This window comes from Pygoscelis adeliae, unplaced genomic scaffold, assembly GCF_000699105.1.
Source record: "Pygoscelis adeliae isolate BGI_AS28 unplaced genomic scaffold, ASM69910v1 Scaffold595, whole genome shotgun sequence".
NCBI lineage: Eukaryota > Metazoa > Chordata > Aves > Sphenisciformes > Spheniscidae > Pygoscelis > Pygoscelis adeliae.
In genome coordinates this window covers 230616-244534 of record NW_008824857.1, presented here as the reverse complement: position 1 = coordinate 244534, position 13919 = coordinate 230616, and the positions used below count along the sequence as shown (strand labels likewise).

Below are 13919 nucleotides of genomic sequence, written 5' to 3'. Positions count from 1 at the left end.
CGGTGGGGCCTTCGCCGCCCACCACCCCGAGCCGAGCAGGTCTCGTCCCACCGCGTAGGGTTGCGGACGCGCTCTGCCGGGGCAGCCTTGGGGCAACCGGCTCTTCTCATTGCAGGAGCCCCCCCAGCGACCCTCTGCTGCGGCCGTATTTCCCCGCCCGGCACGGCCCTCGGCACCACCACAGGCACGTCAGAGACTGCCAGCCCGTCAAGTACGGCAACATAACATACGAAGCCTGGCCCAGCGACAACAGGACGGGCGGCCCAGTGGCTACCACCAGAACGTTTGTTTCTTACATCCCCCCAGAGGGCGAGGACCGCAAGGCGGTCTATGGCCACTTCACTTTTGTGAGGAACCCCCTGCGGACCGTCTCTGTGCTAGAGCCGGGCGGCGCGGGAGGCTGCCAGGCTTACCGCAGGGCCCCCGTGGAAGAGACCGCAAAGCTCGGGAAGTGTCTGGTGGCCCAGAACGGTGGGTACTTCGACATGGGAACCGGAGAGTGCCTTGGGAACGTTGTGAGCGATGGAAAGCTGGTGAGAAACTCTGGAGGCCTGCAAAACGCTCAGTTCGGCATCCGGAAGGATGGCACCATGGTGTTTGGGTAAGAACTTGGGGGACGTTTGGAGAGCGCTCTCTCCTCCCTGAAGACTGGTAGGAATCACTGAGGCTGGAAGCACTGCCCAGGCACTGCATCCTTGGCCTCTCCCTGATTCAGCATGAGGATGCTTTGAACACTTAAATTAGGGCTGTCCTGCCTGTACCCCATTGAGCTGTATCTGGCCATTGGCTTTTTTTCCTAGGATGAAGAGAAGCTGGATAAGTTACTCTGATGATCTCTAGCTGCTTAGGTTCCTGTATCTCCTCTCCCAACATGCAGCAGGCACACTTGATTATGGTAGAAGGGCAAGAGGTCTGTGTCCTCCCCGCAGAGGAGAGGCAGGGTGGACTACATAACTGCGCTGGCTACAGCACAGAAATGCTGGGGTTGGAAGAGACCTCTGGAGGTGCCTCGTCCAACGCCCTGCGCAGCGCAGGGTTAGCCTGGAGCAGGTTGCTCAGGGTCATGTCCAGTTGGGCTTTGAACATCTCCGAGAATGGAGACTCCACAACCTCCCTGGGCAAACCTGTTCCTGTGATTGACCACCCCTTACAGTAAAAAAAGTTTGTCTTCAGTTACTTGCTGTTAAGTAGAAATCGAGGCATCTCCTGGATTGCCTGTGCTCCGCTGTGTTGCCCTTTCAGCAGATGGTTAAAGTCCCCCGTAAGTGCCAGGGCCTCTGAACATGACGCTTTTTCCAGTTTTCTGAAGAAGGTCTTACCTACTATTTCCCGACCAGGCAGTCTGTGGCAGACACCCAGCATGATGTCACCCACGTTGATCTGCCAGAGCTCTAATCCTAACCTGTAAGCCCTCAGCTGGCTTGGGGTCAGTGCCTAGGCAGAGCTCCAGGCGTTCCCGCTGCTCTCTCATGTAAAGGGCAGCTGCTCCCCCCTTCTCCCACCGCATTCCCTGGGTACAGGCTCTCCCTAAAGAGCCTGTGTCCATCCATTGCAGCACTCCGGTCACACGCGCTATCCTGCCATGTCTGCATGATCCCAGTGAGGTTGTAGCCCTGCAGCTGCACACACCTCCGATTCCTCCTGTTTGTGCCTGTAGTGCTTGCGCTAGTGTACAACTTCACATAGGCACCCACTCCGAGTTTCCAGGAAGAGGGTGAGAGCTTCCCCGTAAGACCTCTCACCATTTCCTTATTTGTGTGCATACGGTTGAGATCCCCTTTTGTTTATACTTTGTTGTCTGGAGTTCTTATGCCCATGTCACCCTGCAACCTTCGCTTGCCAGCCTGGCCTACCACTTCCTCACTTGACTGCGGGTGATCATCTCCCTCCTGTGTCGTTCCTGGTCTAAAGCTCTCCTCAACACATCGCCTATTTACAGAAGTTACTTTTGCCTCACTTGGTCAGGTCCTCATTCCTCAGAGAGGGTTCTGTCCTTGTAAAAGCCAAATTCCTGTTGTCAACACCGGCTGTGCTACTGCATATTGACCCACAGAATCCATCCACTGCTTCTCAAGCCCTTCCTCCTCACCGGCAGGATTGAGGAGAGGACCACCTGGGCCACCCTTGGCTATCAACCCCAGAGCCATGCAGTTGCATGGAGGGAAAGACTCCTGGTTTCCCCTGGCAGTGCTGTTGTTGCCCGTGCGGAAGAGCAGCACGGGGTAATAGCCTTGGGGCTGGAGAAGCCTCAGCAGTCTCCCCACACCATCCTCGATCTGAGGCCCCAGCACACCTCCCTAGACAGGTTAGCAGGTGGGGGCTCTGTCCCCTGCTGCAGGGAGCTTCCCCCCATCACTCACCCACCTCCTCTGGTGCTGCTGCGGGGTTCAGGCTCAGCTGGCACAGACGAATCGTGTCACAGAGCTCCCAGCCCCTTGCCTGCTGCCAGGGCACTGAACCTGGGTGGAGGAAGAGCTCCCTCCTGGTGCCAGAGCTCACAAACTTCCAGCCTTCATCATCACAGGATTTGCCACCCCAGTGAGCAGATCCTGGGTGTTCCTTCTGGGCACTGCGGGGTTCAGGGTTTTGTTTCTGCTGGCTATTAGGGAAGATCTGTCCATCTCTCATCATCCCTGCTGCTGTGCAGCATGCAGACCTCCTCCTGTAGCTCCTTGTCTTGGCAGCATAGCTCCTCAGCCAGCGCACACTAGGACACTGTTTCCCTTGGCCCCAGCTTCAGCCAGAGGCACCAGGTATCCCCGCAGCCCAAGTGCTGGAGCGCTGCCTTCTCCCTCCACAGCTCGGGCTGAATCGAGGTGTCTGCCGTGCTGGGAGTAGTTGTAGAAGTCGGTGCTGGAGGCTGTGCCCTGTGGTGTGTCACCACAGCTGACCACAGACACTGCCCTCTGCAGAGTTTCCAGCTCCCTACTGCACGAGCCGCAGCCTCTCTTGGCTGCTGGGAGCTGTGGTCTCAGCCTGGCCGTTACATATAGGCCTCTTCCTGGCACCAGGGGAAAGGGTGTGTGACGCTCTCTAATCGGCTGGAGGCAAAAGCTCAAAGCACCCTTCGATGGGGAATAGCTGACAGAGGGACTGTTAGCGCTTGCTGGAAGTAAAGGCCCCTGGTAGCTACCCTTCCCCAGCAGCAGCAGGCACCCTGAAGGTCCTAGAAGGGTTTCCAGAGGTCCTTCTGATGGTCTCAGAAGACTGAGAAGCAGTCTGGAAGCTGCTGCATTCTCCACCCTTCTGTTAGCCCACTCCCACGTGCCCTCAGACCTCAGCAAGGGTCCCTGCAAAGCCAAACTGACTGTACCAAGCCGGGGCTTTAGTGTGCAGCCATTCTCTGACAGCCCTGAGAACCGTGGCCTTAATTTACGTGGCGGAGGGGCTGGCAGAGTTGGTGACGTGTCCACTTTAGTGAGGGGGCTTCTGCCGAGGGGACCAACAGCAACTGCAAGGTCACTGTTGAGTCCTTAATCTCAGCTCTGCCCTGCTTCTCTCCTCCTCTGGCAGGATTTCCCGTGCTAACTGCAGTCATGGCACTGTGCGAGTTGTCTGCTTGGTGTCCTTGTGGCTTCCAAAACATGACACTAGAAATAGTTTTGGTGTAAATAATTTGGCCTGTCAGGGCAGTGGGGAAGGTAATTCGCACTTGACCCTTTCACCCTGTATCATGATCAGCAGGACGGTGCACCAGGGCACATTGTTACCCCCCACCTAACAAAGATGCTGCCTCTGCCACCTAGACTGGCCATGGATAATTGCAGGCTTTAAAAGCCGACAGTTGATTCGTCCGTGCTCAAGCTGTAGTGCAATTTGATCCATTTTCAGCTGTGTTCATTTCATCTTTGTGTTCCCTTCCCTTGGGTAAAGGGATTTCTTTTCGCATGTTTTCCACTCAGGTATTTTCAATTACACTTTTCTACAAAGCGTGAAGCTTTGTTCAGCTGCAGTCGCGGATACTAAAAAACTAAAAGTTGAGCATCCAGCCCCAAGACATGTCTGGAGCGCGCAGAGCAATCAGTTTTAAACCAAAAACCACAGGCAGAGCTCACGGCGAAAGCACAGCTGTTCAGCCCCAACCTTTGCTGCTGTCCTCTCCTGTCAGTTGCAAACATCACCTAGCGTCAGGGTCTGATGAGGCGGGTGTTAGTCAGCACCCTAATTCTCGAGAGAAGAATATCCCTTGGGAAGCACCCCACAGTGACACACAACGCCCGATCATGGAAATGGTAGCTGACTGTTCGGTGAAAGGTTTTGCCGTCTGGAAGAGTAGAGGAAGCTCCTTCCCAGATGGAGGGGAGCAGGTAGCACCCTGCAGTGTCTTCCCCTCGGTGCAGCTGTAGGCAGACTGGATGCCGTTGCTGAAAACCCTCCCAAAAGCTGTTTGGTGTCATTGTTTTGCAGAATGGAAGCTGACAGACAGCGAGATGTTACAGCTGCTTCCACAGATCCCTGAGTATTTGGCAATGGCTCTGCCCTCATGTTCTGCCAGATGCTTTCTGCTCTTATTATCCTGGCTCAGGTCCACTGGCCACATTGTTGGCAGGAGTTGTTTCACGCACAGTGGCCTGGGACCATCATTAACAGTGGGTTTGTGCAGAACAGTGGAGAACAGGGTCTACTCTGGCTGCTAAAGTGATGTTTCACACTGCTTGGCCTCTAGTTTTGGATGTAGCTAGCCTTCATTCAGCCACCTTCTCCCCTTCTCCCTGCTTCTGGAGCCTGCTGGCAGCAGAAGAGGCTTTTACAAGACACTGCTGTGACTGTGGGTAACCCCTCCTGCTCTCTCTTTCCTAGTTACCTGTCTGAGGAAGATGTCTTGGATCAAACAAACCCTTTTGTGCAGCTTGTGAGTGGGGTAGTTTGGCTCCTACGAGACGGAGAAGTGTACATCAGTCAGAGTCAAATGGCTGAGTGTGATGAAATTCAAACCACAGGTAAATATTGTACAGCCTAGCTTCAGCCTGGGTATAGATTGTCCTTCTGACGGGGCTGTTGGAAGGAGGGGGTAGCAGTGGAATCTACGTTGTCTAGTTGCAGTTTGCTGCTCACTTAAGAGGTCCAAATTTCTTCTGTGCTACTTTACCCTGAGTCTGCGGCCAGTGCAGTACAAGAAATAGGCTGCCTGCCAGATGAGGCTGCACTCGCCTGTTCAGGGTTGTTGAATAGAATTTGCTGAGGACTGTAAATAGTGGTGGCATGATTGGTATTAATACTTGTTCAGAGAAACTCAAAGCAGATGCCTCTTACAGGAGTTTAACACTGAGGGCTTGTGAATCCCCTTCTTTGTCCCTGTGCCAGACAAAAACTTAACAAGAGCGCTTCTGGAAATGTTATTCCTGGATGGGCTTGGATGAACAAAAGGAACCTGGGCTCTGTTCTCATTGTGTTTCAATTCAGATGAGCTCCTCGCTGGGAGCTGTTTTGCAGACAGATGTGTCTAAACAGCCAGTGCTGTCACCCAGCTGGTGCGCGAATTATTCCCTCTCCCGCACAGGAACCTTCGACAAGTTCATCAACGTGATATCAGCCAGGACTGCAGTTGGACATGACAATCAGGGGCAGCTGGTCTTGGTTCACGTGGATGGACAGACAGAATCCAGAGGGTAAGGCCAGGGTTGTGGTAAGCCCTTGGGGCAAGTGCAAGATTGGTCTTTAAATTCTGTCACCGGAACCGGAGGGACTCCGCGGCTGCCAGTAATATGTTTTAAGGCAGAGACTCACAGAGCTAAAGAGGTCAGTTGAAGACAGTGCTTAACAGTTTATGGCGGTAGAAAGGCAGAGCCAGAAAAAGGCTAAGGCAGCCTCCAGGCAGCAAGTCAGCGTACCTGGGACGGGAGAGCTTCCCCCTTTCCGCCGAGGAGAGGGTCCAAGTTTCTGGTAGAGCAGTTTCATTGAAGTCAAACAGCATGAATGGGAAACGAACAACTGTTTGCTTTTGCAGGGTCAACCTCTGGGAAATGGCTGAATTTCTGAAGCAGCAGGGAATCATCAATGCTATCAACCTGGATGGTGGAGGGTCTGCAACGCTGGTCTTAAACGGGACCCTCGCAAGCTACCCGTCTGAGCACTGGTAGGTGCTGGCTGCACACGCCCAGGGCTGCACAAGTAACCACGCAGCTCCCGTTAGCGCGCGGAGCTCGATCCGACCCCTCTGCTCTGCAAGGGAGTCAGTCTGCATTGCTGGGACATCACAATGTAAAGGCAAGTGACAGGTTTTGAGGGAGAGTGACTCTAAAATTTAAAGCGATTTAGTGACTGCGTATTTTCTCCACTTAGTCACCCGGGATTAAAGTTTAGCTGTTTTCACACAAGCAGCAAAGCTGTTGGGCATGACTGAGTGGCCTGATGTGGGAATCGGATATGGAAGCATCTCTCAGACCGGGAGATTCAGAGCTGCACGTTCACAGGAATTAGCAGAGACCTGTCAACAGCTTATTATTATGGAAGAGATACACTGACTGGGAGACCCTGCCCTGCCTGACATGAGGAAACCTAAAGAGTATTTTACTTTAAATTTAGCTTTTTAGTCATTTCTGACTGTAAATATGAAGGGATTTAAAATTCAGTTTGCAGTCTGACAGTTGAAAGCCAAGCGTTGCCATAACTGACGTCACTTATATCAAAGCAAATAATAATCAAGAAAAGGCGTGTTGAACGCCAAAGTTAGGGAAGCTGGGACTGCTTAAAGGGAGACTTTGCTTGCACGTTGCTTTCTGTGTCTTGTCAAACAATTCCACGTTTGAAATGACTCCTATCCAATAGGAGTTAACACATTGACTCAAATCTAGTTTTACGTTTATATTTTCCCATTATTAATGTTCGTGTTTGCCAAAGTGAATCAGGATGAAAATTTGTGGATTATAACAACTGGTTTCACGTAGGGCTGGGAGCAGCACAGTGCTTGCACGCCTTACGGGACCCATCTTCTGTCCCCAGCCCCTTTGACAGCATGTGGCGTTGCCCTCGGAGCATCTCGACCATCGTGTGTATCCACGAGCCCACCTGTGAGCCTGCAGACTGCAGCGGTCACGGGGACTGCGTGCAAGGGGAGTGCCACTGCACTGGGGACTTCTGGAGAGGCCCAGCCTGTGACATCTTGGACTGTGGCCCTTCCAACTGCAGCCTGCATGGCATCTGCACCGACGGTGAGTCACTGTGGCGCGCAAGGGCTTCTAACACGGGGATGCCAGTGGGTGCCTGTGGTAGCTCTAGGGGAAGCACAGACCTGGGCAGCATATACACGGGGAATATCGCTTACCTGCCTGCGAGGCACCACACTGGGGCCTCAGTGCATCTCTGCGTGCAGTCCTGGCTGGTCCATAGGGTCCTTTCCCACCCTGGTGTGAAGGAGCGTAGGTCACGTGAACTGGCACTGGCAGTAGCCGTGCAGCCTGCATGGCATCTGCACCGACGGTGAGTCACTGTGGCGCGCAAGGGCTTCTAACACGGGGATGCCAGTGGGTGCCTGTGGTAGCTCTAGGGGAAGCACAGACCTGGGCAGCATATACACGGGGAATATCGCTTACCTGCCTGCGAGGCACCACACTGGGGCCTCAGTGCATCTCTGTGTGCAGTCCTGGCTGGTCCATAGGGTCCTTTCCCACCCTGGTGTGAAGGAGCATAGGTCACGTGAACTGGCACCGGCAGTAGCCGCTTCCTTCGCTGCAGGGAGCAGCGCCCTTTGGAGAGGCTTCCAGCCCCGGGAGCCCAGCCTTCCAGGGCCGCAGGCGCTGATTGTCCGGCCAGCCCATGCCCTGACTCTGGAAGCCAGCCGGTGCTGTGTGCCTTGCCTCTTGTCTTACCTTCTGGGTGTATGGAGCTGCTCTCCCCCTTCCCTCCAGCACCTCAAGCAGCGGTAGAGATGGTCAGAACACGTTGCCTTTAGGAGACAGCAGCAGTGCTAGGCTGGGACTCGGATCTGGAAACTGGACCTGTAATAGGACTTGACTTCAAACTCTATGTCTCAGTTTCCCTTTCTGCCCCCCAGGGTTGTGCTCCTGGTTTGTTTGTAAACCTGCTGATGGGAAGGGCAATGTATTACGCTGTATGACAAAGCAGCTGAGTTCTACCCCCTCCCCTTATTGTTACTTCTTTATTTGGCTCTCCTGCTTCATGATTTTTACAAGTGAGCAATTGCTACTCTTCTGTCAGCTTGTTTTGAATCTAGGGACTACCATAACATACACCCCCCCAGCTTCTGTTCTTCCGTGCCTGCTCAATCCTGTTTTCCTGTTTCTTTGCTACCTCCCTGATTCAATTCACAGCCGAGTTTGCACCAGCGAAGTGACTGGGCAGAGCTCGGTGGGTACAGGTGTTGCTAATAGTTGACCCAGAGTCAATCTCTCAATCCCATCAGCAGGAGGTTCTGCTGTGTTTGGCAGCTGTAGCGGGTGCGTATTTGAACCTAACCTGTGCGTGAGTTCAGGATTCCTCTTCCGTGTGTTCCCTGGCAGAGGCAGGGCAAGTTAAGCAGGCACACCAAGAAGGAGAGGCTCCTAATTTTGAGTTCCTGCTATTTCTAAGTCTTTCTCTGTTGTTGTTAATGCCTGTTTGTGTGTGTTTGCACAGCTGGATGCCTGTGTGACGCTGGCTGGATTGGCAGCAACTGCAGTGAAGGTAATGCTGAGTTCCACTCCACTTCTTCATAGCCAGCAAAAGGATAGTGTGAACCACTTCCTAACAGCTGGCTGCCTGCAGTGGTGGGGAGGTCCCTCTAATATTCTTTTCCAAGAGGGAGCAATGAAGGGAAAGGCTACACAGTGTTCTCTTTTTTTTTTTTGTCAGTGTGAGTTTAATTACAGCCTGAGCATCTTAAGACTGGCTTGGTGCGAAGCACTTTAAGCCCTTGCTCCTTGTTCAAGGCACAGACTTGGCTTCTGTTCTCTGAGCAGCTGTCAACACCCTGTGCCATTGAATACTCCATGGGTGTAGGCATGGGGTGGGATCGCTGCCTTTGTAACGAGGGTCCCGATGAGATCTCTGCTTGTCTCCTGTAGCTTGTGCTAGCGGTTTCTATGGGGACGCTTGCACCCAGAAATGCCGGTGCCAGAACGGTGGCTCGTGTGACCCCGTGCACGGAGCCTGCTCCTGCCCGGCTGGGTACTACGGCACCAGCTGTGAGCAAGGTAAGGGCTGCTCTGAATAACAGCCTGGGCTGGGGAGAGGCTTTTGTGTCACATCCGAGCCACCTCTTGGAGGCAAAGCAAGTGTGAGGTCTGCCAGGTGGGCTCAGGCCTGAACTTCTCAGCTGGAGCGTAACCTGCCAGCTCCCAGCTCTTAAGGGCTTGCCTGCCCTACCCAAACTGGCTGAAAGGAAAAGGAGGGAGCAGAGGGGAAAGAGGAGTTTTCTTCATCATTAGAAAATTGTGGATGCCTGTTCAGTCTCTGCCCCAAAGAACTGTGTTGCTTTCCTAAGCTCGTGAGTGTAGAACGTGAGTACGTGAATATCCTTCGCTTGAGGATGTTGCAGCAGGCCCTGCCTGTAGCCTGGGCTTCGGGTGATCCAAGTCAGTGGGTGTGAAATGCTCCAAAGGGCCCTTCTGGCTTACAACCTTCGAACTCCGGCTGTGCAGGTGCTAGTGCTGACAGAGCGAGCGATGTTCTCGATTGTGTAACCACTCCAGCTTTTCGGAAGTGCTCGAGCCCCGCTGTGTATCTGACTGAACAGCCTGCTCTGGTGACGGGACAAGTTAATTACAGCGTGGGTGCATGGTTACGCTAGCGATGCTTTGTTCTCAGCCTAGGAACGCTCAGCCAGCCTGATCCCCGTTTTAGAAGATCTTCTCCTTGAAGTAAACAAAATAACAGCAGTGAACTCGCCGTTTGGTGCTCTCAGGCTGCTGGAGGGAGCAGGGTGGGCAGGCAGAACAGCTTTGGGAAGCGGTGGGAAACCTGGGGCCCTGACTGCTCAGCGCAGCCGAAGAGCCCACTGGATGCTTTGTACTCAAACACGAGTACTTGCTTCCCTTTAGGAGTTGGCCGCCGATGCCCCCCTCCACCTTTGCTTCTGAGCCAAACAGCAGGGCCGTGGCTCAGACGTGGCAGGGAGAAAAACCCATGGGAAGCAACAAGGCCAGAGACTGCTGTGGGGACAGAAGCAACACGAACACCCCAGTCAGATGTAGGTGAGGCTCGAGCCTCTCCTTAAGCTCTGAGTGTGCCCATCCTTCCTGGCACTGAGCTGGTGCAGCTGGGGGGAACGGGCACAGTTGAGCTGGGGGCGGGGGGAGCTGCAGTGATAGACTGGATGGTTTCAAAGCATGTGGAGCTTTGCCAGTGACTGACTTCTTTGTAATCAATTCCCTAGAGTGTCCCATGGGCTGGTATGGGCCAAACTGCCAGAAACCCTGTGCGTGTGAACACATGTGTCCCTGCGACCGGGAGACGGGCAGCTGCAACACCACCTACGAATTGGCAATACAGGACCAGTTAAACAAAGGTACCTCTGGTTACAGTGGTTTACAGTGGTTGTGTTTTAAAAAAAAAAAAAAAAAAAAAAAAAAAAAAAAAAAAAAAAAAAAAAAAAAAAAAAAAAAAAAAAAAAAAAAAAAAAAAAAAAAAAAAAAAAAAAAAAAAAAAAAAAAAAAAAAAAAAAAAAAAAAAAAAAAAAAAGTTGGAAGGGCAGCTTTGGTGCATAATGTTCTGTTTGCTTAGTTATCAGCTCTGGCTGGCTGTCACCTTACCTAAGCTTACTCTTTTTCAGTGGAATTTTACACCTTCCCCCCAACACTGCCTTTCCTCCCTCTATTCTTTGTTTTCCAGCTGGGCGATGTTTGGCTTCCCAGAATAAGGGAAGGAGCAAAGAAAAATTCTCTCTGTCAGAGTAAGTGTGTAATACTCGTCATATACGCGTATACGTACACACCGAGGCCATGCCATCAGTTGCTCACTGCGCCATGGAGTCGTTCACGCCCCCTCCCGAGTGCCAGGGCAGTGTGTCGGACCCGCTGCTCCATTGCCCAGAGCACCTGTGTTCTGGCTGCCTTATGTCGCCTACAGCTCTCGCGATGGGAAAGATGAGGATATGGAAGGCAAAGCGATAGAAACCCAACCCTAAGACAAGTGCTGAGCTGAAGCCCCCATCGCTGACAGTTGGTGCTCTGAGCCTAGCGCTCTGCAGCTTACAGTTAAACAAGAGCCACCTTTCCTCTCCCGCTGGTGCACCGTACGTGCAACAAACAGGCAAGGACAGTTCCACACCAGAGCACAGCTTCTGTAGTATTAGTGAAGCTACAGTTGCTCTGCAGGCACAGCTGGTCACTCGTTAACTGAGTGGAAAGCTAAAAACAGCCATTTGCTCTGGCTGCCAGAGCGGCCCGCCAGAGGCTTTCACAGAGCGTGTTCTCGCCTGCCTGAGAGCAGAACCACACGCTTACGGTGACGGAGAGGGGAGTGCAAACCTTGAGAAGTCATGTGCACACTAGGAACATGTGAAAGCAGGTCAAGAGGTGTTGCTTATGTGGATTTTTCTTCTGTCTGACAGAAAAACCTGGATCTCCACGACCTCTGTCTTGGCTCTGCTTCTCGTGATTAGTGCCATGGGAAACGTAGGCCTTTTTCTCAAGGCCAGGTCAGAGAGGCACCATGAGAGCGGTGACTACCTCTACCACCCCCTGAGGGAGATGAATGGGGAAGTCAGCCGTACCTCCACGTCTGCTGCCTGCAAGACAGAAGATACTCAGGACCAAAGTCAGGCACTCCTTCAGAGTCCCGGATGAGAAGAGATGAGGTATTTTACTCTGCACCTTGTACTGCGCCACTCGGCACTGACTGTTACAGAGGCTGTTCAGACTGTATTCAGAGCGTAAAACTGCTGACTAACCCAAGAGCAGCAGCAAGATACCTCAGTCCAAGAAACTCCCTTGTTTCTGGCCCAGCCCTGCTGAGGACATGGCTAGCTTCCCTCCCTTCCTCGCCTGCTCTGGCTGGAGCAAACAAGACTGCGTAACTAGTTGCCATGAGAGGATGCAGGGCACAAGCCATGGGGCCAGCTTCCACACACACAGGTGGATAAGGGAATTCCACTGCTGCAGCAGGGAAGGAAATGGGCTGGTTCCCTCCAGTACTTGAGGGAAACAGGTGAGGAATGTGAGCCATAGGCACTTCAGAAAAGTCCCTTCCCTCTGAGCAGTGGTAAGTATTTTTAAGATGCAAGATAAATTGCCTGTAGCATAAAGCTAGGCTTAAGGAAGCTGGCTTAAGGATGTTGTAGTCTATAACTCTCTGCCCTTCCCTGGTAAGCTCAGACTTTTATCATAAAACTGAAAAAAAGTTGTTTTAAAATGCCAAAACAGGCGCAGCACACAATGAAACCACAACACTCCTCCTCCTGGCCGCAGTGGTAGGCTCAAAGGCTGACACACAGGGCTGGGGCTTTCTTGCACCTGACTCTTCAGCTGGCCTGTGTTGACTGCAGGGCCAGAGTGTTTTCTTACTGAATCCTCAGTCCTAGGAGTGGTCTAACAGGTGTTTGACGAGCACTGCATTTTTGGTAGGTTCTTGCAGTCCAGCAACATAAAAAGCCTTGTCAGTTCAAATATTTCATTCTCGCATTCTCTCGTACCTCGCAGAAGCCGGTGCCCTCTGCCTGGCAGCGTGGGGGTACCCTGCCACCCAGGCACCGCAGCCTGGAGCTCTTCCACCTGGGGAAGGGAAGAGACAGCAGCAGCCTGGCACGGTCAGCATGACACGACCGAGCCCTGGGACTGGGCTCGCCCTACCCCGGCCTGATCAGCCTGTGCTGTCCTCAGCCGGCGGGACAGTCCGTGCAGCGGCCCTTGCTCACTGCTGCTAGAACTGCCCTTCCCTCGGAGGGAACGACTGCTGGCAGTGAGCTCGGACCACGATCAGTAAGTACTTCAAGCAACCCAAGATCCCGAACATCTCAGCTGGAAAGCAGACATTTTGCTAGAATACATCCTTGCACAATGCATTTAAAAAAAAAAAGTATCTGAGTTTGCTTCCATGTGAGGGAAAAATAGCTTAATATGCTACTTTAATGCTGCAAACAGGGTGTTTAAAGCCTGTCTGAGCCTGAATATTAACATTGTTATGCACTCCGTTTTTATCTCTCCAAGTAAAGGTGTGGTTTAACCCCAGCCGGCAGCTAAATGCCACACAGCCACTCACTCACTCCTCCCCGGTGGGATGGGGGAGAGAATCAGAAAAAAGGTAAAACTCGTGGGTTGAGATAAAGACAATTTAATAGGACAGGAAAGGAAGGGAAAATAATGATAAAAGAATAGGCAAAGCAAGTGATGCACAATGCAACTGCTTACCACCTGCTGATGTCTGACTCAATTCTTTCTGGGGTGCCATGTCGCCACAGGACTTGCTTTTCAAGGCCCAGGATAGTGTTCCGGGAAGTGGCATGGGGCACGGGATATGTTTCCAGCCATCCGGTGGTTGCCTCCACCATTGCAAATACATGCCGCTTGCCTTGGCGGGTTTGTGGGAGTGTGATATAATCGATCTGCCAGGCCTCCCCATGTTTATATTTCAGCCATCGTCCTCCATACCAGAGAGGCTTTAACCGCTTGGCTTGCTTGATCACAGCACGTTTCACATTCATGGATAACCTGTGCAATAATGTCCATGGTCAAGTCCACCCCTTGATCACGAGCCCATCTGTATGTTGCGTCTCTTCCTTGGTGACCTGAGGTGTCATGGGCCCACCAAACTATAAATAATTCACCCTTATGTTGCCAGTCCAGATCCACCTGAGCCACTTCAATCTTAGCAGCCTGATCCACCTGCTGGTTGTTCTGATGTTCTTCAGTGGCCCGACTCTTAGGCATGTGAGCATCTATGTGACGGACTTTTACAACCAGGTTCTCCACCCGGGCAGCAATATCTTGCCACAGTGCGGCAGCCCAGATGGGTTTGCCTCTGCGCTGCCAGTTGCTCTGCTTCCA

The 13919-nt window shown here is 52.6% G+C and overlaps 2 protein-coding genes across 2 annotated transcripts in view; both read left to right on the top strand.

Moving 5' to 3' along the window:
• Positions 1–10832, top strand: part of NAGPA (N-acetylglucosamine-1-phosphodiester alpha-N-acetylglucosaminidase) — an 11438-nt gene extending 606 nt beyond the window's left edge. The window contains exons 2-10 of the mRNA XM_009324314.1: positions 116–601; positions 4801–4940; positions 5501–5609; positions 5948–6076; positions 6943–7151; positions 8575–8622; positions 9003–9131; positions 10313–10444; positions 10768–10832. Of these exons, the coding sequence (XP_009322589.1) occupies positions 116–601; positions 4801–4940; positions 5501–5609; positions 5948–6076; positions 6943–7151; positions 8575–8622; positions 9003–9131; positions 10313–10444; positions 10768–10832 (1447 nt within the window). The remainder of the gene's footprint in view (positions 1–115; positions 602–4800; positions 4941–5500; positions 5610–5947; positions 6077–6942; positions 7152–8574; positions 8623–9002; positions 9132–10312; positions 10445–10767) is intronic.
• A 680-nt stretch (positions 10833–11512) lies between these two features.
• LOC103917190 (N-acetylglucosamine-1-phosphodiester alpha-N-acetylglucosaminidase-like) lies at positions 11513–11978 on the top strand. Its single transcript, XM_009324301.1, has one exon. It carries the CDS (start codon positions 11544–11546, stop codon positions 11721–11723), a length of 180 nt encoding a protein of 59 aa, XP_009322576.1. The 5' UTR covers positions 11513–11543; the 3' UTR covers positions 11724–11978.
• The last annotated feature ends 1941 nt before the right edge of the window (positions 11979–13919 follow it).